Source organism: Phyllobates terribilis, unplaced genomic scaffold (genome assembly GCF_046119375.1).
Source record: "Phyllobates terribilis strain yellow unplaced genomic scaffold, ASM4611937v1 Scaffold_2__4_contigs__length_985480577, whole genome shotgun sequence".
Lineage (NCBI taxonomy): Eukaryota > Metazoa > Chordata > Amphibia > Anura > Dendrobatidae > Phyllobates > Phyllobates terribilis.
In genome coordinates this window covers 200681237-200703308 of record NW_027362762.1, presented here as the reverse complement: position 1 = coordinate 200703308, position 22072 = coordinate 200681237, and the positions used below count along the sequence as shown (strand labels likewise).

The 22072-nt window shown below is 43.2% G+C and overlaps 1 protein-coding gene across 1 annotated transcript in view; it reads right to left on the bottom strand.

Moving 5' to 3' along the window:
* Window positions 1-21820, bottom strand: part of FKBP11 (FKBP prolyl isomerase 11) — a 50470-nt gene extending 28650 nt beyond the window's left edge. The window contains exons 1-2 of the mRNA XM_073663789.1: window positions 21593-21820; window positions 19458-19520 (exon numbers count right to left, since the gene is read on the bottom strand). Coding sequence (XP_073519890.1) covers window positions 19458-19520; window positions 21593-21811 — 282 coding nt within the window. The 5' untranslated portion in view covers window positions 21812-21820. The remainder of the gene's footprint in view (window positions 1-19457; window positions 19521-21592) is intronic.
* Window positions 21821-22072: the final 252 nt, after the last annotated feature.

Below are 22072 nucleotides of genomic sequence, written 5' to 3'. Positions count from 1 at the left end.
TTCTCAGGATGGTAAAATTTACATAGATGTGTGAATTTAGCCTTATGTTAGTATCCATTGTCCCTTAGCCTATAGTGCTATCTGTTTAAAGAGGATCTTTTACGAAATGTTTATTTTGAACTAGATACAGGATGTAATAGAGGGTAATAAAATGATAAAATGTATTTTATTTTTTAAGTCCAAGTGGGTGTTATCAAACAGTTTTCACTGTGGGTGTGTACTTCTTATCCCTGTATTATACTGACCAATCATAAACAGGCAGCAACACTGAAAGAAGAACACGCCCCTACCGTAGCATAGAGCAGATCTCTCAGTGCGTGTTTAAAAAGAACTTGTCATTTCGGAAAACGCTATGTACCTGCAGATATGGGGTTAATCTGCAGGTGAATACCGTTACAATGCTGTCTGACCACCTTACTGAAAGTGTAGCTACCGGGAGAAAACAAACTTATTTCTTCCCGAGAGTCGTGCATAGAGCGGCTACAGTCACTACTCACTACTGTATCGGTGCAGAGCAAGCTGTCAATCCAACTGCTCTCGGTGTTTGCTCCCATGACTGAAAGCCGGTGGCACCTGGGAGGAAATAAGTTGATTTTATCCCAGTAGCCGCACTTTCACTAAGGCAGCCGGGTAGCATTGTAATGCTATTAACCTGTAGATTAACCCTGTATCTGGAGGTAAATAGTATTTTCTGACGCACCAGGTACCCTTCAATGGATATATCATGAGACAGCCTATGAGTGATGATCCCACTATTAGGCACCTGTCACAGGCATTCGTCTCACAGAGGCTGTAATGGAATACATTTAACAAATACTTCATGAAAAGCTCATGACAGATAGTATATCTGTTTAATGAATTCCTGTGAAGGATGCCAGTAACATCCGTCACTCAAAAACATCCATGCTAAAAAAAAACAAACATGATATATAATTTTTTTATTCCATCCGTGGGATAGAATAGTCTAGTCCACTGTGCTATTCCATGTGTTTTATGCCTTCATACCGGCCGGACTCTGGCCTACATCTGATAATGAAGCTTTATGAAAATGTCAGCATGTACTTTTGGTGTTTTCCAGAACAAACTAAACGTAACCAAATACAGTGCTGCTCACCATTATTGGCACCCCTTCATTTTTTTCATAGACTGTACAATATCTTCAGAAATAAATGGAAATTGACCAAACTTATATCCTCAGGATTTTTTAATTAGTGGTCCAAAGTAATCCAACAATAAAACATTGTTTTTCAACTTCCATGTTGCAATTTCAAAGAAAAAAAAAGAATAAACACAATGTGCAGGAATAAAGGCACCCCTAATTAATACTTGGTTGCACACCCTTTGGCATTGCTGACAGCCTCCAAACATTTCTTGTAGTCATCTATAAGCTTATTGCACTTCTCAGCTGGAATTTTCTCCCACTCTTCCTTTGCAGTTTATTCAAGCTTTTGAGTTATTTTTCCCAATGGCGGATTTCAACTCACCCTGAAGATTTTCAATGGGATTGAGGTCAGGACTTGTAGCTGGCCATTTTAAAACAGTCCATTTTTTCTTTTTTAACCATTCCTGTGTAATTTTAGATGTGTGCTGTGGGTCATTGTCTTGATGGAGGATCCATGTTCTTCGACTCAAGCAAAGTTTTCTTACACTGGGTAGGACATAACGCTCTAAAATCTCTTGATAATTCTCTGATTTCATGATTCCTGTGATACGGTCAAGGCCTCCTGTACCAGTTGCAGCAAAGCAACCTCACAGCATTATGGATCCTCTACCATTCTTAACTGTTGGTAAGGTGTTCTTTTCTTTATAAGATTCATTGCGCCGTCTGTAAACAAACTGCTGCTTTGCATTGCCAAAAAGCTCTATTTTTGTTTCATCTGTCCACAGAACATTTTCCCAGAAGGATTGTGGTTTGTTAAGGTACTCTATGGCAAAAGATCATCGTTCCTTTTATGTCTTTTCTTCAGCAATGGTTTCTTCCTTGGTCTTTGCCCATAAAGCTCTGCTTGATTTAGTGTGCGGCCTATGGTACTTGTTCAAACCATGACACCAGACTGTTCCAGGTTGGCCTTCAGGTCTTTGGATGTTTGACGTGGTGTTTTTTCCACCATTCGCACCAACCTTCGAAGACATCTCTTGTCAATTTTCCTCTTTCCCCCACATCCAGGGAGGTTCTTGACGGTTACATGCTTGGCACTGTTGAAATCCGGATACCAAGGCCTTCGGAGATGGCCTTATACAGTTGAAACCAGAAGTTTACATACACTATATAAAAAGACACATATGCATGCTTTTCTCAATATCTGACATGAAATCAGAATAAACCTTTCCTGTTGTAGGTCAATTAGGAGTACCATAATTTTTAATATTTGCCAAATGCCAGAATAATGAGAGAGAAAGTTTTAAGACATTTTTATTACTTACTGCAATGTCAAAAGTTACATACAGTGCAGACCAAAAGTTTGGACACCTCATTTAAAGATTTTTCTGTATTTTCATGACTATAAAAATTGTACATTCACACTGAAGGCATCAAAACTATGAATTAACACATGTGGAATTATATACTTAACAAAAAAGTGTGAAACAACTGAAAATATGTCTTATATTCTAGGTTCTTCAAAGTAGCCACCTTTTGCTTTTATGACTGCTTTGCACACTCTTGGCATTCTCTTGATGAGCTTCAAGAGGTAGTCACCGGAAATGGTTTTCACTTCACAGGTGTGCCCTGTCACGTTTAATAAGTGGGATTTCTTGCCTTATAAATGGGGTTGGGACCATCAGTTGTGTTGTGCAGAAGTCTGGTGGATACACAGCTGATAGTCCTACTGAATAGACTGTTTGAATTTGTATTATGGCAAGAAAAAAGCAGCTAAGTAAAGAAAAACGAGTGGCCATCATTACTTTAAGAAATGAAGGTCAGTCAGTGCGAAAAATTGGGCAAACTTTGAAAGTGTCCCCAAGTGCAGTTGCAAAAACCATCAAGCGCTACAAAGAAACTGGCTCCCATGAGGTCCGCCCCAGGAAAGGAAGACCAAGAGTCACCTCTGCTTCTGAATATAAGTTTATCCGAGTCACCAGCCTCAGAAATCGCAGGTTAACAGCAGCTCAAATTAGAGACCAGGTCAATGCCACACAGAGTTCTAGCAGCAGACACATCTCTTCAACAACTGTTAAGAGGAGACTTTGTGCAGCAGGCCTTCATGGTAAAATAGCTGCCAGGAAACCACTGCTAAGGACAGGCAACAAGCAGAAGAGACTTTTTTGGGCTAAAGAACACAAGGAATGGACATTAGACCAGTGGAAATCTGTGCTTTGGTCTGATGAGTCCAAATTTGAGATCTTTGGTTCCAACCACCATGTCTTTGTGCGACGAAGAAAAGGTGGCCTCCACAGTCACCAGACCTGAACCCAATCGAGATGGTTTGGGGTGAGCTGGACCGCAGAGTGAAGGCAAAAGGGCCAACAAGTGCTAAGCATCTCTGGGAACTCCTTCAAGATTGTTGGAAGACCATTTCCGGTGACTACCTCTTGAAGCTCATAAAGAGAATGCCAAGAGTGTGCAAAGCAGTCATCAAAGCAAAAGGTGGCTACTTTGAAGAACCTAGAATATAAGACATATTTTCAGTTGTTTCACACTTTTTTGTTAAGTATATAATTCCACATGTGTTAATTCATAATTTTGATGCCTTCAGTGTGAATGTACAATTTTTATAGTCATGAAAATACAGAAAAATCTTTAAATGAGAAGGTGTGTCCAAATTTTTGGTCTGTACTGTACATTTCATTAGTATTTGGTACCATTGCCCGTAAACTGAATAACTTGGGTCAAACGTTTGGGATATCCTTCCACAAGCTTCTCACAATAGTTGGTCGGAATTTTGGCCCATTCCTCCTGACAAAACTGGTGTAACTGATCCAGGTTTGTAGTCGCCTTGCTCGCACCTGCCTTTTCAGCTTTGCCCATAATTTTTCAATAGGATTGAGATCAGGGCTTTGTGATGGCCATTCCAAAACATTGACTTTGTTATCCTTAAGTCACTTTGTTACTATTTTGGCAGTATGCTTTGGGTCATTGTTAATTTGGAAGACCCACTTCCGCCCCAGCTTTAACTTTCTGGCTGATGTCTAGAGATGTTGCTTCAGTATTGCCACATATTCTTCTTTTCTCATGATACCATCTATTTTGTGAAGTGCCACAGTCCCTCCTGCAGCAAAACAACCACACAACATGATGCTGTCACCCCCCGTGTTTCACAGTTGGAATGTTGTTCTTAGGCTTCCAAGCTTCTCCGCTTTTCCTCTACCTCTAAATGTAACGATGGTCATTATGCCCAAAAAGTTACATTTTAGTTTCATCAGACCACAGGATATGTCTCCAAAAATTAAGGTCTTTGTTTCTGTGTGCATTTGCAAACATTAATCTGGCTTTATGTTTCTTTTTGAGTAATGGCTTCTTCCTGGCAGAGTGGCCTTTAAGCCCATGTTGATACAGTACTCGTTTCACTGTGGATATTGGCACAATCTTACCAGCTTCCGCCATCATCTTCACAAGGTCTTTTGCTTTTGTCCTTGGGTTGATATGCACATGTCGGATCAAAGCACGTTCATCTCTGAGACACAGAAACCGTCTCCTTCCTGAGCGGTATGATGGTTTGGACATTCCCATCTTGTTTGTACTTGCGCATAATTGTTTGTACAGATGAACGAGGCACCTTCAGTTATATTGAAATTGTACCCAAGGATGAGCCAGAATTGTGCAAGTCCACAATTCTCTTCCTGATATCTTGGCTGATTTCTTTAGACTTTCCCATGATCCTACACAAAGAAGCAGTGTGTTTCAGGTGTGCATTAAAATACATCCACAGGTGTGTCTCTAATTAACTCAGATGTTGCCAAAAAAAATATATCAGAAGCTTCCAAACACATGACATCATATGGGCAGTCCAGATTTGTTTAAAGGCATAGCAATCTTAGTGTATGTAAATTTTTGACTTTGCAGTAAGTAATAAAAATGCCTTAAAACATTCTCTCTCTCTCTCTCATTATTCTGGCATTTGGCAAATATTAAAAATGATGGTAATCCTAATTGACCTAAAACGGGAAAGGTTTATTCTGATTTCATATCAGATATTGAGAAAAACCTGCATATGTGTCTTTTTATATAGTGTATGTAAACTTCTGGTTTCAACTGTAGCCTTTGGAAGTCTTGTGTTTGCTAATAATAGCTGTTCTGATGAATGACCTCAGACAGCTCCTTTGTCTTCCCCATTGTGACAAAGGAACAGGGCCTACCATGTGGCTTTTTAAAACACTGAAGTCATCATTCATTGGCTAATTCATGTCACATGTGCACCAACAATTAATCACAGGTGAATGTCTTTTGTGATTTGCCACAGGCAAGTCTAAATGTGTTTTCATAGTAAATGAATTTAAGTGGTGCCAATACCAATGTCACAGCAAGTTTTAAGTTTTTCTATTTGTCCCTCCCATTGTTTTTGGTTTTAAATTATTGTTTATCATTTGCTCTTTTGTATTTAACACGAGTGTTCTATACCTAAAAAACTATTTCACTTGATTCATTTTTTTCAGGAGATATTCCACATTATGTACTTAAACTTGATGGGCGCCAATAACGATGAGCACGACTATACATGATTTGATCAGGTCCTTAGTCTAATAGAGGTGACAAAAGGTAACAGCCACATACAGATCCTTAGCAGCTACATCTTAGACCAGAGTAAAATTTATAGCTGAAATTCATGCGACTGTCATAGTCAGGTTGTCCAAACAACGCACAATAATTACCCAACATGAGACCATCCCTGCAATCAAATACAATGGCCTTACACTCAAAAAGAGATTTGATTCCCTGTTTACTGCAGTCATTACAATATTTATAGCACAAAACAAGAGCCAAGGAGAACTTGTCTTTCCTTGCGCTGATAGAAATGAAAACACTCTGATCATACCACAGTTATTACTGCAATTACCTGCCTTTTATTGGAAGCAGGAAAGCAGGCTAATGAGAAAGAGCTATTACGGGGCAGAGATAAATGGCCATGGCCTCTTATCTTATACAAGATGGAGCTCTGATCTCACAGAGTTCCTCTTTGTATTTTTCAAAAGGAGAGCTATGTAATATCAAATCATCTTTATAACAACTGGAAAATATATGTTACATGCTGTATATGGTCATTAATACTTTTAAGTGATCCCATATTTGCTCACAATGAGAACTATGCACCCCAATACATGACTGGCACATAAAAACATTCAAACGGCTTTAATGTTGTTTTTCTTGTGGAGAGCACAATAAAGCGACATATAGCTGCATTGAATGTGTCAATCCAAAAGGTACCACTAGTGAAAATTAGTCCCAACTGTGCTAAAAGCTGCATACTTGAAAGGGACCACATCACAATGAAAATGCAGTGGGCTGCCTGTTACAGAAAAGTAAGAGATGAGCAGATTCATAATAAATTTTATGGGAATAAATTCTGTATAACTTATGATTTATTGATGTAAACCCTTGCTGATTGTGAGCTTAGGAGTCCAGTGGGTGGTCCTACTCAGTGACTGATGACTATCTGAATGCACTCATACACTGAAGGCAGTCAATCTTTGTGTAGAAACCACCCACTACATTCCTAAACTCACAGTTATCAACGATGTACAGTGAAGAGTAAAAGGGTAAGAATGTTTTGAACTTTTGACTTTGACTCCATATCTCACCATCCAACCATCCACTACTGCTTTTAACATGAGACTACCATCATTTTATAGACAGTCATCTTGGCTATCTCATACATAAATTTGACTTGCAACTATTTAGCATATGATTAGTTCTGCAGATTCTTGTCAGGTCACTGCATTGGTACTGTTTTGCTCCTGGTGGTGGAAAAATCTTTTTCTTCCTGTATGCTACAAAATATAACCTGATCTCACATTCCCTAATAGCTCAGTGTGTTTTTAGGTTCATTCCCAAGCGAAAGATCACTGGTTCGAATGAAGGAGCAGCCATGAAGATTTCCCAAGAAAAGACACACAGCATCATCCAGCTCATCAACAGCTGTTTCTCGGCCAAGAAAATTTCCAAATGGCATCATGTGAGTGCCAGGACAGTTGGAAGAACACAAAATGAAGTCTGTCCATCCATTCAAAAGCTAAGAGGTGAATGTCCAGGCAAAATATCAGAGTTAACAAGTTGGCTCATCACAAGGTCTATCAATTCCGGTGCAACAAACACAGCAGTGGAGATGACTCGTATGCTTCGTAATAGTGAGTTCACAGACGTCAGTCAGTGCAAGCATCGTGCAACGCATATTACACAAGTCCTGAATGGTGGCTCAAAAAAGGTGAAGTCTCGACTTTAATATCGTCATAAGAGTCGGCTCGAGTTTGCAAAAAAGTACAAAAAGTGAACAGTAGAAGATTGGAAACAGGTGATTTGGAGCAATGAGACAAAAGTCAATAGACTAAGCTCTGATGGGGGCAAATGGGTCTGGAAGAAACAAGGGTAAAAGGGGCTAACGGATAGAAAAATTGAAGGAACTGTCAAGTTCGGTGAAGGAAGCCTGATGATATGGGGTTGTTTCACAGCCAAAGGCGTTGGATACTTGACCAGGATCGATGCTGAGCTATATGTGAGTATCCTACAAGACGAGTTACTTTGTACAATCAAGTACTATGGGTATGAAAATTGTTATGGTAAATATTTATACTTTGCTTTATTATTTAGACAATTCATATATCTTTGATAATTTTGGATTTTAATATTAGCTTTATAAGTGTTATTCATAAAAGCAGGGTGTTGTCTCTGATATAGAGATGTATTAAAGCCTTCCTTCGTTTCTGAATGTATCATAAACTAGATATAACCAGCTTCCTAAGGAATGCAGCAGAAGACATGATTTATGAACTTGTTTTTCCCAACTTATCTCCCTTTTTAGGTAACGTAATGTAAGCCACTCCCACTTTACTTGTCTTTGTGGTTTGTAATCAAAACTTGTAACAAGGCATCTGAGGGCAGACAAGTCTGGGCCACAGAATTGGTTGTGTGTTCTCTTGTCACCGATCAATCAACTCCCTGATTTGATCAAAACTGGCAAACGTGTGAAACCCTTTGAGTTTCTCTTAAAACTTTCTATACAGGTTTCCACATTAAAAGGATGTCATAGTGTTCCAGCAGAACAACGACCCAAAGCATACGTCGAGATTGGCAAAGAAATGGTTCAATGACAATGAAGTAGAGGTGCTGGATTTGCCCCCACAGTCCCCAGACCTCAACCCAATTGAACACTTGTGGGTAGAGTTGAAGAAAAAGCTGTATACATACCAAAAGTGAGTCGACCAGTATGCACCAACTTTGGGAACATGTAAAAGAGACCTGGGATCAGATGTCGATAGAGACATGTTTAAATCTGATCGAGAGCATGCCCATACAGATTTAGGCAGTGTTGAAAGACAAAGGCGGATTTAAAAAATACTAACAAAATAATACAATTTTTTATTTAGATTGTTAGGAGCAAAACAGTAACAATGTAGTGGCATGACAAGAATCTGCATAACTAATCATATGCTAAAAAGTTGCAAGTCAAATTTATGTATGAGATAGTCAAGATGATTGTCTATAAAATGATGGCAGTATCACGTTCAAAGCAGTAATGGACGGTGAAATATGGAGCCTGAAAGTCAAAAGTTCAAAACCCTTTTGCTTGTCACTGTATATCAATAAATTATGTTATATTTAATCGTATTGTTTCCTCTCCTGAATCCTGTGGTAGGCGCTGCCTCCTCCACCTGTCATTAGCTCTCTCTGCTCTTCGGTGCGCCGGGTTGTTGTAGCAAACCAGCGCATAAATCTGATTTCATGCTCTCTGACTTTACAGGCTAGTTCAGGCAGCGGATTGCTGTCTGGGTATTCAGGTAGTTGGCATCCACACAATTTTGTTATCTGCTTCCCTGCACCAGTTCTGCTTTATTTTCTAAGTGATTTTCCAAACCCAGCTCTGCTTCAATGTTAGGCTATGTTACAACTTTGTTAAGCAGGTGTCTTGATAAACACTACTGTGCCATTGACACGACTCTGCTTTTTCAGTCTTCCTAGTCTCTAGTCTTTAAAGCCTCCATTCCTCCAATTGCCTTTGAGTCTCTACAGCCACCATTCTTACAGCTACAATCCTGCACCTACAACCTCTGTTCTTACAACTGACATCCTCCATCTACAGGCTCAGTTCTTCCAGCTGCCATCCTGCACCTACAGCCTCAGTTCTTCCAGCCGCCATCCTGCATCTATAGACTCTGTTCTTCCAGCAGCCATCCTGCATCTACAGACCCTGTTCTTCCAGCTGCCATCCTGCACCTACAACCTCAGTTCTTCCAGCTGCCATCTTGTATCAACAGTTTCAATTTTTCAGGTTGTCATCCCATCTTTGCTCTTCCAGCTGCCATCAAGCCGCCGTTGCTCCATCCAGTTCACCTCGCTGCATCAACATTATAAGTACCTGCTGCTCTATTCATCCAGAACAAAGCCTTTCATGATCCTCCTCATCAGGTGAGAGATAAAATTTATTGTTCAAAAAACTTTATAATAATCTACTCCGCTCCTTCTCCTCTATAACATACTGCCTACTGATCAGCCTGAATTTTCAAAAAGAAGTGCTTCCTTCAACTTATATCTATTCTTGATGTCTTTTCTGCAACCGTCCTGAGTGTATAGTCTATGTACAAATATAGACCACAGCTAAAATATATACAGTCATCTTTCACGATGTATAAATATTACAGGCTCAGACAGTAATGATAATTTCATAAATTACACAGGAAAGTCATATACAGAACATACGTATTCAGAACACTCACACTTACCAAAATCACAGTAATGCGTACGGACGATCTGCTCTCCTGTTAGTCTTTTTCACATCAAAAAGAAGATCTGATCTCGACACTAAGGAGAAAGAAACATTCCCTCTATTTGATAAAAAAGACGCACAGGAGAACTTTAACATTGGGAAATATAAAAGTTGCAATATGCAGTAACGACTCGTAAGGAAACCATGGGTGAGTCAATGCCATCATGGGGGTCCTGAGGTCAAATCTCACCAAGGACAACATCTGCAAGTAGTTTGTATGTTCTGCATGTATGTTCTCCCTGTGGTTGAATGGGTTCTTTCTGGGTTCTCCGATTTCCACTCACATTTCAAAGACACACTGATAGAGAGTCTAGGTTATGAGCCCCAATGAGGACAGTGATGATGTCTGTAAAGCGCTGTGGAATTAATGGTGCTATATAAGTGAGTAAAGTGAATAGCACCTTACAAACCTTCCTAATGTGACTACTTCGTTGATCTTCAAACTAAAGCCACAGCCCCACTATCAGTATTTTTTCTCAGGAGTGGGAGACAAAACCAGGTGAGGAACGATCAGAGAAAAGGTATAATAGAAACAAGTCACCAATTCTGCATTTATCACCCACTCCTGGTTTTGTCTCCCACTCCTGAGAAAAAATACTGACCAAATACTGATAGTGGGGCCGTGGCCTTAGATTGTTTTCAGTGAAGTGGATGTAATCAAATTTTGGTTGCACAGCCATTTGAATGAGAACGATGGGCAGTACATATGGGTGACCACACCACCTATGGGTCAGTTCTAATCATATGAAAATGATCACTATTTATCTTACCAAGCTACAGAGAATGGCATCATGGATCACTTGTGTCTCCCAGGTTGCACAGGGCATGTTGGTCACATCTAGTTGAAGGTGAATGTTGGTAACACTTGGCACCCAGGCCTCAGAGTGCATGTTAGTCACAAGCGGCGCTCAGGTCCACCGTGTATGCTGGTTACAAGTGCAGCTCAGGTCCAACGTCTATGCTGGTTACAAGTGACTCCCAAGTCACAGAATGTATGTTAGCCACAAGTGGCGCCCAGGTCCTAGAGTGCATGTTGGTCACATGTGGCACCGAGGTCCCTCAGTGTATGTTGATCACAAGTGGCGCCCAGGTCCCTCAGTGTATGTTGGTCACAAGTGGCGCCCAGGTCCCTCAGTGCATGTTGGTCACACGTGGCGCCCAGTTCCCGCAGTGTATGTTGGTCACACGTGGCGCCCAGATCGAACTGTGTGTTGGTCACATATAAAGCCCAGATCACAAAGTACATGTTGGTCACAAGTGGCACCCAGGTCCCTCAGTGTATGTTGGTTACAAGTGGCGCCCAGGTCCCTCTGTGTATGTTGGTCACAAGTGGCGCCCAGGTCCCTCAGTGTATGTTGGTCACAAGTGGCGCCCAGGTCCCTCAGTGTATGTTGGTCACAAGTGGTGCCCAAGTCCCTCAGTGTATGTTGGTCACAAGTGGCGCCCAGGTCCCTCAGTGTATGTTGGTCACAAGTGGCGCCCAGGTCCCTCAGTGTATGTTGGTCACACGTGGCGCCCAGGTCCCTCAGTGTATGTTGGTCACAAGCGGCGCCCAGCTCCCTCAGTGTATGTTGGTCACATGTGGCGCCCAGGTCCCTCAGTGTATGTTGGTCAAATGTGGCGCCCAGGTCCCTCAGTGTATGTTGGTCAAATGTGGCGCCCAGGTCCCTCAGTGTATGTTGGTCAAATGTGGCGCCCAGGTCCCTCAGTGTATGTTGGTCAAATGTGGCGCCCAGGTCCCTCAGTGCATGTTGGTCACAAGTGGCACCCAGGTCCCGCAGTGTATGTTGGTCACATGTGGTGCCCAGGTCCCGCAGTGTATGTTGGTCACATGTGGCGCCCAGATCGAACTGTGTGTTGGTCACAAGTGGCGCCCAGGTCCCGCAGTGTATGTTGGTGACAAGTGGCACCCAGGTCTCGCAGTGTATGCTGGTTACATGTGGTGCGTAGGTTATATAGTGCATGACTCTTGAGAAAGTATTTTAAGCTGACATTACTATAAAAAGAAACTAATATTTCTTGAAGAAAAATGAATGAAAGAGTTTGCAGCAGTGCGGATTAGAAAGAATTTCATAAATATCCAGTAATATATATTTGTATCTCAGAAAGGCAGCAGTGCAGCAATCCAACTACAAGAAGAATAACTTTGATCCATTAGTTCCATCCACCTATTGTCATTCACCGACGGTCAGTATATCTGAAAGTTGGCATGAGCCATCCTGAGATTGCTTGATGGCAATTGATGGTGTGTCAATATTGGGTTTTATGGTGGGGTGACTAGACACACAGATCACATTAAATCTGTATGACAGCAGATAACTAACTACTGCTCCGTTCACACTGTCTGAAAAGCCAGACTTGGTGTTACTCTTTTAGATTCATGAAGCTCTAGTCCTATTTTTAGGAAAATAGAAAGCGAAGTGTCATCAATTCTAGACATCTTCTAACACAACCTGTCATATTCTGAGAGTAATTGGCGGCTTTATCACAGATGAACCTCCATCAAGAATTTACCTACAGGATAGTCAAGCTGAGATCAATATCATGTTTTGTACAATACCGCTGGGTATTTTCAGGGAAAATATTGCACCCTCAGATATATTCTCTTTACTTTAGAGAAGATAAGGAAATATGCTTCCAGGCACATTATAGTACACCAGTAAATGTCTTTTTAACCAAGGATAATATTCCAGGCCCCTAACTGATCCACAACTCTACCTAAAATATGCCATTTACCATCAAGTGTATACTCTAACCCAGGGGTCTCAAACTCAGCCGGGTAGATGGGCAGACACAAATAGAAGCTGACGGGCTGCATTCCTTGCAGGACGAGATGATGTTTTTAGGGATACCATTATTTTTTCTCTGCGACATTTTGATCACTTTTCTATTTTTTTTTTGAGTCAGGATACTGAAGAAGCTACATTTTTCACATTTTTTAATCTATTTATTTTCGACATGGGTCATTCCGGATGCAAGCGACATCAAACTTGTACTTTTTTTTTTGTTTACTTTCGTTTTTACATATAACAACATTTTTTTGTGACGGAATATATTTACGTTATTTTTTCACACTTAATATTTTTTACTTAGTTGCTATTTACTTGCCTCGTTCTGACGCGCCATAGAGTTACATTATAAGGCCACGTTCACACGTTGAGTATTTGGTCAGTATTTTACACCCGTACTTGTAAGCCAAAATCAGAAGTGGGTGATAAATGCAGAAGTGGTAACGTGTTTCTATTACACTTTTCCTCTGATTGTTCCACTGCTGATTTTGGCTTATAAATACTGATGTAAAAGACTGACCAAATACTGAACATGTGAACATGGCCTAAGAGCCACTTCAGGGTCACACAGAGCACAGCATGACCCGGAAGGTCAGCAGCGTGGTGACATCACTGAGAAGAGGAGCGGAGCGGCGCTGGATCCCAGAGAAAGTAGCAGTAGGTGAGTATATTAACCCCTTCATGCCATGGCCATTTTCCGTTTTTTTCTTTAGTTTTTTCCTCCCCTTTTTCCAAGAGTCATAACTGTTTTAATTTTCCGTCAATATAGCCGTTGTACTTTTGAATTACACCATTAATTTTACCATATAGTGTACTGGAAAACAATTACAAGTGCGTTGAATATGCAAAAAAAGTAATATTTCACAATTGTTTTTTTTTTATTATTATTTACTTAAAACTGACCTGGCAATATGATTCTCCAGGTCGGTACGAGTACGCAGATACCAAACATGTTTAATTTTTTTTTTATTTAAGTGGTGAAATAAAAAAATGGAAATTTTTAGGGAAAAAATGTTTTGCCTTTGTCGTCATTTTCTGAGTCCCGTAAAGTTTTCACTTTTTAGGATATGGGGCTGTGCGAGGACTTATTTTAAGTTGACATTTTTACTGATATCATTTGGGTGTAGATACGATGTTTCGATCGCCTCTTACTGCATTTTATTGCAATGTTGCAGTGGCCCAAAAAACGTAATTCTGGCGGTTTCCTTTTTTTTTTTTGTTACGCTGTTTACCAATCGGATTAATTTATTTTATATTTTGATAAATAAGACTTTTACAAACGCAGCGATACCAAATATGTTTATTTTTTATGTTTTTAAATAGTTTTATTTTTAAGGGGGAAAAAGGGAAGTGATTTGAACTTTTGTGTTTTTTATTTTTTCATATTTTTAAAAACTTTTTTCTCACTTTTTGCTGTATTTGTAAGTCCCCTTAGGGGACTTGAAGCTCCAATCATATGATCGATTGTGCTATATATAGCAGTGCTCCAGTATTGCTATGTATAGGGAAAGTCACGATCTCCTATGAATGGCAGTTAAGGGCAAGCTTTCACAGGAGGATTGTAATGACAGGCACGGGGGTCTTCAAGAGACCCTCGGCAGTCATGACAACCCATCGGCGACCCACGATCACATGAAGGGTGCGCAGATGGGAGTGTGGAATGACATGCGCCCCTGTCGGCGTCTTTTAAATGTCGCTGTTAGAGATTGACGACGGGATTTAACAGGTTAACAGATGGGGCAGAGCACCACTCCACCTGTGGCTGTTAGAGGCGAAAGATACGGGCTCAGCGTGTGAGCCTGCATCAAAGTCAGGGAGCCGGCATATAACGTAAATTTACGTCATATGTCGTGAAGGCGTTAATACACTCATGCTATATGTACATATACACAGATTTAGTAAAAAACAAAAACTTCATAGGAGGGCTTCTATAAGGGGGTTAAAAGGGAATAGAAAACCGAATACATCCTTTGTTCAGTTTTTCATCCATCATTAATTGGTACATTGTTAAGAGTCAATGGATAAATAAATGTTCAGAGTCTACCTTCTTCAGTTTTTAAAAACTGATGAGAAACAAGCAGATGCAACATGAATGCAAAACGTGAGAGAAAAACAATCCATTTTAGGCCAAGTTCACACAACAGAATTTTCGGTCCAAGAGCCGTCTGTAAAAAAACAGCATTCGGATCAATGTTATTCAATGGGTCAGGGCAGATGAGAGTTTTTTTTCACAGACCGAATCTGCATGTGAAAAAAAACGCAGCATGCGCTAGTTTCTCCCATGTGTTGGATCAGAATCGCCCATTCTAGTCTATGGGTGCACACAAAAAAACGGATGCCATATGTACAGCATTACAATTTTACGGATACATTGCAATTCTGTAACATAGTAAACTGTAAATGATTGTGTAAATGATTAATAGCTGCTATTGTAAAATACAAACTGGACACGGATTACAAGTGAGAAAAAATCGTCCTAGTTCTGTGGATGAGACTCTTGACGATTTTTCATACGCTCTTGTGAACCTTCTTTTACACGGGTAGAAATACAGACGCAGATGTTTGAATGTAGCCTAGAGGGCTCATTCACAAGTCATTGATTTTTCTCGTGCGCAAAAAAACAGTCCATGTTTCATCAGTGTTCTTGATCAGCTATATCGGTTTTTACCATAAGGCTATGTGCCCACGATGCAGAAATGCTCAGGATTTTTTCCTGAGCGTTTCTGCATCTCCCTGGCAGAAAAAAACGCATGTGGATTGTACACGCATTTTCCTGCCAGGGACATGCGGATGTGAAGCGTTCTTCACTTGCATTTCCGCATGCGGGTTGACAAGAACTTTCCAAGCGATTTTAGCATAACTTGGAAAGTGCTTGTCAACTTGGTCACACTATATAAATCCATGCAACCGGCATGGATTTATATAGTGTGACCCGAAAGGATGGTTTAAAGATAAAAAAATAAATATATACTTACCCTCTGATGGCCTGTGCTGTCTTGCTTCGCTCGGTCCTGGCTGCCGGCAGCTGTAGAGTGAAGTCACATGACTCTGACGTCAGCGCAGGTCCTTCATTCCATCGCGAAGTGCCGGGAAGCAAGGAGGAGCGCAGCGCGGGCCGCCAGAAGGTAAGTATATATTTACTTTTTATTTTATTCTTTTTTTACAGCTTTTTTAATGGTACCTGGGTGTGGATGAGACTCTCCTCTCCTCCACACCCGGGTACTATCCGCACATTAGAACGCGCCAATTACGCAAGTACAGATGCAGTCTTGCGGAATTGGCGCGTTCTAATGCAAGTCATTGGCGGCGATGATAATTCGCAGCGGAAATTTCCGCAGCATGTGCACAGCACATGCGGATTATCATTGGGGAACATGGCAGGCCTTCTACCATGCGTTTTTTAAGCGTTTCTGCAGCGTTTTTGCCGACGCGGAAACGCTTAAAAAACGCATCATGGGCACACAGCCTTAGAGTTTGGTCAAAATTTCATCAGTTTTTCTTGGATAACAAAGGCAAAAAAAACTGATGGGATATTTCCTAAGCTTCCTTCTATCAAACAATCCGTGAAAAACTGACAGCACATGGATGGCATTCTGAGTGCTGTCCAAAGTTTTTTCACTGACCCATAGACTTGCATTGGCGAGTTTGATCAGATCAATATCAGACAAGTCTCCGTGCCTTTTTGTAGACCGCTTGGTCGGTGGGAAGAAATAATTGGACATGTGAACTAAATAGGATAGATACAAGTGCTATCCATGAAAAACCCAGACTGCAACAGTATGAAAAAACTGACATATGAATGAGCCTAAATTAACCAACTTTACTGTATGGATTTATCTATACACTAGACCAGATCTGGGCAAAGTGCGGTCTGTGGGCCACATTCGGCCCTCTGGCTGTCCTAGTCCGGCTCGAGGACCGAGATAGCCGAAGGACTGAAACAGTGGCCCACGGGCCGCACATTGCCCTCCCCGGCTGCCACTGTCATTGCTATCTGCATCCTCAGTGTGCAGATAGCGGTGAATACATTGGTAGAGGAGGGGGCCGCCAGACCCTTTTTCCACCAATCAGCGTGTGAGACAGCTGACGCAATGATGTTTTTTTTTACCTCAGTATGTGTAACCCAAAACCAGTAGTGGGTGATAAATACAGAAGTGGTGACGTGTTTCTATACTTTTCCTCTAACTGTTCCTCTCCTGGTTTTGGCTTACAAATACTGAGGTAAAAAACTCACCAAATATTCAAATTGTGCACGTGGCCTAAGGCCAATTTTTCATACATATGTTGCTCTGTAAGACCGGTTTTCACATCCGTATGTCATCATTATGTCTGTTCTTTACATCCATATGGCAAGCTTACGACTTATGTTTTATACATCAACAATTTAAAAAAATAATACGAGACCACAAACCGTTTCTATGTTAATAATTGCAAGGGATCAGTTAAAAAACAGAAACTATATTACTGGTGTTCATATGGCATCTGTATTTTTAAGCATCCATTGAATTTAATGGATGAGTCTGATGTTAAAAATGGATCGGAATATTGCATGCTGGTTTTTTTGCTGAACAAAATGTTCATGAGAATTACAGCATTCACTTGCGTTGGTCTGTGAGCCGTCTCTATGACACACGGACGGTATACGATCCAAAAATATCCTCATCTGAAGTGAAGAAACACTAAAGTTATGTGCACAGGACTTTTTTTTTCCAGGCAGGCAAAACGATGAGGATTTGAAGCAGAAAACGCTCCAGGAAAAGCTGTTTTCCAAGCATCTTTTTTTTTTTATCGTAAGGCTACGTTCCAAAGAGGAGTTTTTGGTGAGTATTTTCGAAAAAATGCAAGTAACTTTTCTTACTTACTAGCTGCAGAAATGGTGCAGAAAATCTGCAACATCAAAAACTCCCCAAAAGCTCAGCGTGAGAACGTAGCCTAAAGCATCTTTTAGCGGTTATTATCAGGCGTTTCCTGGAGGGATTTGTAAACCTTTTTTGAGGACATTTTCTGAAGTATTTTTTGTGGAGCTTTTTTTTGGCGGAAACGCTCACAAAACTCTCCAAAAGATGCCCAAGTGTCTTCTGTTTTTTTTTTTTTGCCTTCCCATTCACTCCTATCGTACAATTTGAATCGTCTTCCAAGAGGAAAACTCCTGAACAACAGTCCGCTCACTAGCTCACTACTTCTAACTGCTTGGTGTCTTTGGAAACCTGAAGTGGTTAAAAGACTCTCAAAAGCCTGAACATGTGCACAGCAAGTTGTTTTTGATGTAGAACTTATTAGGAAGATTCTTTTGAGAGGTTTCTGAACATTTTTTAGACGGTTTTTGAAGCCGACCAACTCCAATCTCGCCAGAAGAAAAGTTGTGTGAACCATACCCCTAGGCTTCTTTTGAAAGAAGGGAATTCCGGTCATTTTACAGTCTGCACACAGACCAATGTAAGTCAATGTGCTAGTCCAAGAGTTTTCCTCATGGATCAAAGGACTGCGGAAAAAGCAATACAAAATGCAGTATCCACTAGTGGAGGAAACACCAGGTTTGGGTCCTCTAGAGTATGGCGCATGTGCTAGTCAATGGTTTTAAGTGTTTTCTGGGGAAAAGTTGTGGCATTTTTCTATGCATGTTTTCCCCAAAAAGTGTTACGGGCAGATGTTACCAAACCTATAGTGAAATATAATATTATTTGCTTGTGACATTTTTCTGGGGTCCTGAGATTTTTTTTCTCAAGATGTAGCATAATCTGGTATGACATTTTTTCTGGTGTTCTCCATAGGCATCGCTGTAGGGCATAAAAAACGCATAGAAATTTATGAATTAAAAAATGTTCAAAACTTATGTACCCCGAAATAGGAGCAATAAAAGCGACAGATAGTCACACAGCTCCATGGACGGAAAAATAGAAAATGGCGTCACAAAGCAATTTTTTTTAACCACTGAACTGATAACCAAAACTACTGTACATAAGTTTAGAGTCACCATAAAGGTACTGACATAAAGAATGATACTGCTATGTCACTTTTACAGAATGAACGGCATAAAAAAAGCCAACAAATAATGGTGGAATTGTTTTTTTTTTCAGCCCATTATTTTTCTTGGCTTTCAGTACATTGTACAGTAAAATGAATAGTCTCATTCAAAAGTACAAGTTCTACTGCAAAATAAAATAATCTCTCATACTGCTAAAGTGAAGGAAAAATGATAAAAAAAAAGTTATAGGGGGACGAAAAGATGGATGTAAGCGAATAAACGAAAGTTGGCCACTATGGGAAGAGGTTAAAAAATAATGGAAACAAAAGATAAGTGCATGTCTGTGTATATATGCAGTGTGTGTGTATGTATAAATTCAATATGTCTATAGCTCCATGTACAAGCTGTAACTGTGCCAGCCAATCGGATCCCTACTCTCACCCTACATGTGAGGAGTCACAAATAAAAGCCGTGATCTGATTGGTTTGCATGCGACTCCATTCTCCTCGACTCTTGTACATATCTTTCCCGCTGTTTTCAGAGAGGAATGTGCGTCCACGCGGCAGCCACGAATGATGACAGAGAAGTGTAGTAAGTGCTGGGTTTCCTGTGCTGTGACGTGGAGCTCCAGTGTCAGGAGGCCTCCTCAGTGCGGGCTCTCCGCCCCCAGTCGCACGGTCCCCTCCCCCGGGGTGTGCAGGCCGGGCCGAGTGCTGACGTGTGATTGTTGTTACAGATGTTACCGCTGAGGCCCAGATGTGGTCTCGGGAGCAGTAACCAGGTACTCACCGTGTAGTGGAGCTGAATGGTGTCTCCCCACTCCACGGTGTCCACACACGACTCCGGCTTCACCTGTGGGAGATATAAAGGGTTGACACAGAGAGGAGACACCGGGGGCACAGCACCAGTGAGAGTGGGCATAGACCGGGCACAGCGCCAGTGAGAGTGGGCATAGACCGGGCACAGCACAAGTGAGAGTGGGCATAGACCGGGCACAGCACAAGTGAGAGTGGGCATAGACCGGGCACAGCACCAGTGAGAGTGGGCATAGACCGGGCACAGCGCCAGTGAGAGTGGGCATAGACCGGGCACAGCGCCAGTGAGAGTGGGCATAGACCGGGCACAGCGCCAGTGAGAGTGGGCATAGACCGGGCACAGCGCCAGTGAGAGTGGGCATAGACCGGGCACAGCGCCAGTGAGAGTGGGCATAGACCGGACACAGCGCCAGTGAGAGTGGGCACAGACCGGGCACAGCGCCAGTGAGAGTGGGCACAGACCGGGCACAGCACTAGTGAGAGTGGGCATAGACCGGGCACAGCGCCAGTGAGAGTGGGCATAGACCGGGCACAGCGCCAGTGAGAGTGGGCATAGACTGGGCACAGCGCCAGTGAGAGTGGGCATAGACTGGGCACAGCGCCAGTGAGAGTGGGCATAGACCGGGCACAGCGCCAGTGAGAGTGGGCACAGCGCCAGTGAGAGTGGGCATAGACCGGGCACAGCGCCAGTGAGAGTGGGCACAGCGCCAGTGAGAGTGGGCATAGACCGGGCACAGCGCCAGTGAGAGTGGGCACAGCGCCAGTGAGAGTGGGCATAGAAAGGGCACAGCACCAGTGAGAGTGGGCATAGACCGGGCACAGCACCAGTGAGAGTGGGCATAGACCGGGCACAGCACCAGTGAGAGTGGGCATAGACCGGGCACAGCACCAGTGAGAGTGGGCACAGACCGGGCACAGCACCAGTGAGAGTGGGCACAGACCGGGCACAGCACCAGTGAGAGTGGGCACAGCACCAGTGAGAGTGGGCACAGACCGGGCACAGCACCAGTGAGAGTGGGCACAGACCGGGCACAGCACCAGTGAGAGTGGGCACAGCACCAGTGAGAGTGAGCACAGACCGGGCCCAGCCCCAGTGAGAGTGGGCATAGACCGGGCCCAGCCCCAGTGAGAGTGGGCCCAGCCCCAGTGAGAGTGGGCACAGACCGGGCCCAGAACCAGTCAGAGTGGGCCCAGCCCCAGTGAGAGTGGGCACAGACCGAGCCCAGCCCCAGTGAGAGTGGGCACAGACCGAGCACAGCCCCAGTGAGAGTGGGCATAGAGGGAGCGCAGCACTAGTGAGGGTGGGCATAGAGGGAGCACAACACTAGTGAGAGTGGGCATAGAGGGAGCCCAGCACCAGTGAGAGTGGGCACAGCACCAGTGAGAGTGGGCAAGGACCGAGCACAGCACCAGTGAGAATGGGCATAGAGGGAGCACAACACTTTATAGGATGGGCACAACAACGGGTGGCTGGGCAACACTAGAGAGGATAGGCACACAGGGGGCACGATACCAGTGGGATGGGCACAGATGGGGCACAACACCAGAGAAGATGGACACAAGGTAGTGGTGGTGGTTAGGGGGAGGCACAACACAAGAGGGGAATGCCCAAAACGAGAAAGGATGGGCACGGGGGCACAACACTAGAGAGAATGGACACAGGTTGCATAGCACCGGACAGGATGAGCACAGAGGGGCAACAACAGAGAGAATGGGCAGAAAGGGGGCACAACTGAGGATGGGCACACACAGCAGGTGGCAGATGGGCCGATAACCACACACACACGTGCTGGGCACACAGAGGAGCAGTAGATGGACGTGTATGGCGCTGTCACATGTGGGACCAGGGCACTGCGGGCACATAAGTGGCTGCATACAAGTATCATTGCATCTGCAGGAGTAGGGAGCCTGGCGGCCCGTCATGTGGGGAGACAGTGCCCGGGCATATGGTGTGGTACCAGGATATGCCCCGTGTGTAGGGGGTATGGTGCTGGGGGATATAGGGCCGGTGTGCATAGTGGGGGAGGTCTGGCGCTGGGGTGTATAGGGGGATACAGCAGCTGCCACCTGTGGGTGACATCACACGTGCACCGGTGCCCCTGTACTCACCACTGTCTCAATCACCAGCTCGGTGCCATTCTCATTGTCCTCCTCCTCGGCGTCCGCCCGGATCAGTGCAGAGGAGGAGAAGAGGAGCAGCAGCAGGAGAGGAGCCCGGAACATGGTGCAAACGGGATGGAGGGAAGGTGACAGCTGCCAGGAGAAGAGGACCGAGAGCGCTGAGAGTGGGGCTAAGAGAGAGGGGGAGGAGCCACAGACCCCGCCCATTCGTACTCCCGCCCCTCTGCCTGTATGTCTCCGCCCAGAACACCTTCACTCATTGATTTCCCGGCCACCTGGATCTGCGGGGCTGGAGTGTGGGTGTGTGAGTGAGTGTGTCCACCTCAGCACTAGTGCTAACAGCGCTGTCATCTGCTGCCACAATATCCAGCCCACAATCACACTAACTACACTTGTGTTCACACTCAATGGCACTGTTACAGCTGCTCTGCTGCAAACAGCTGGAATAGGCTCTGCGGCTCTAAAGTT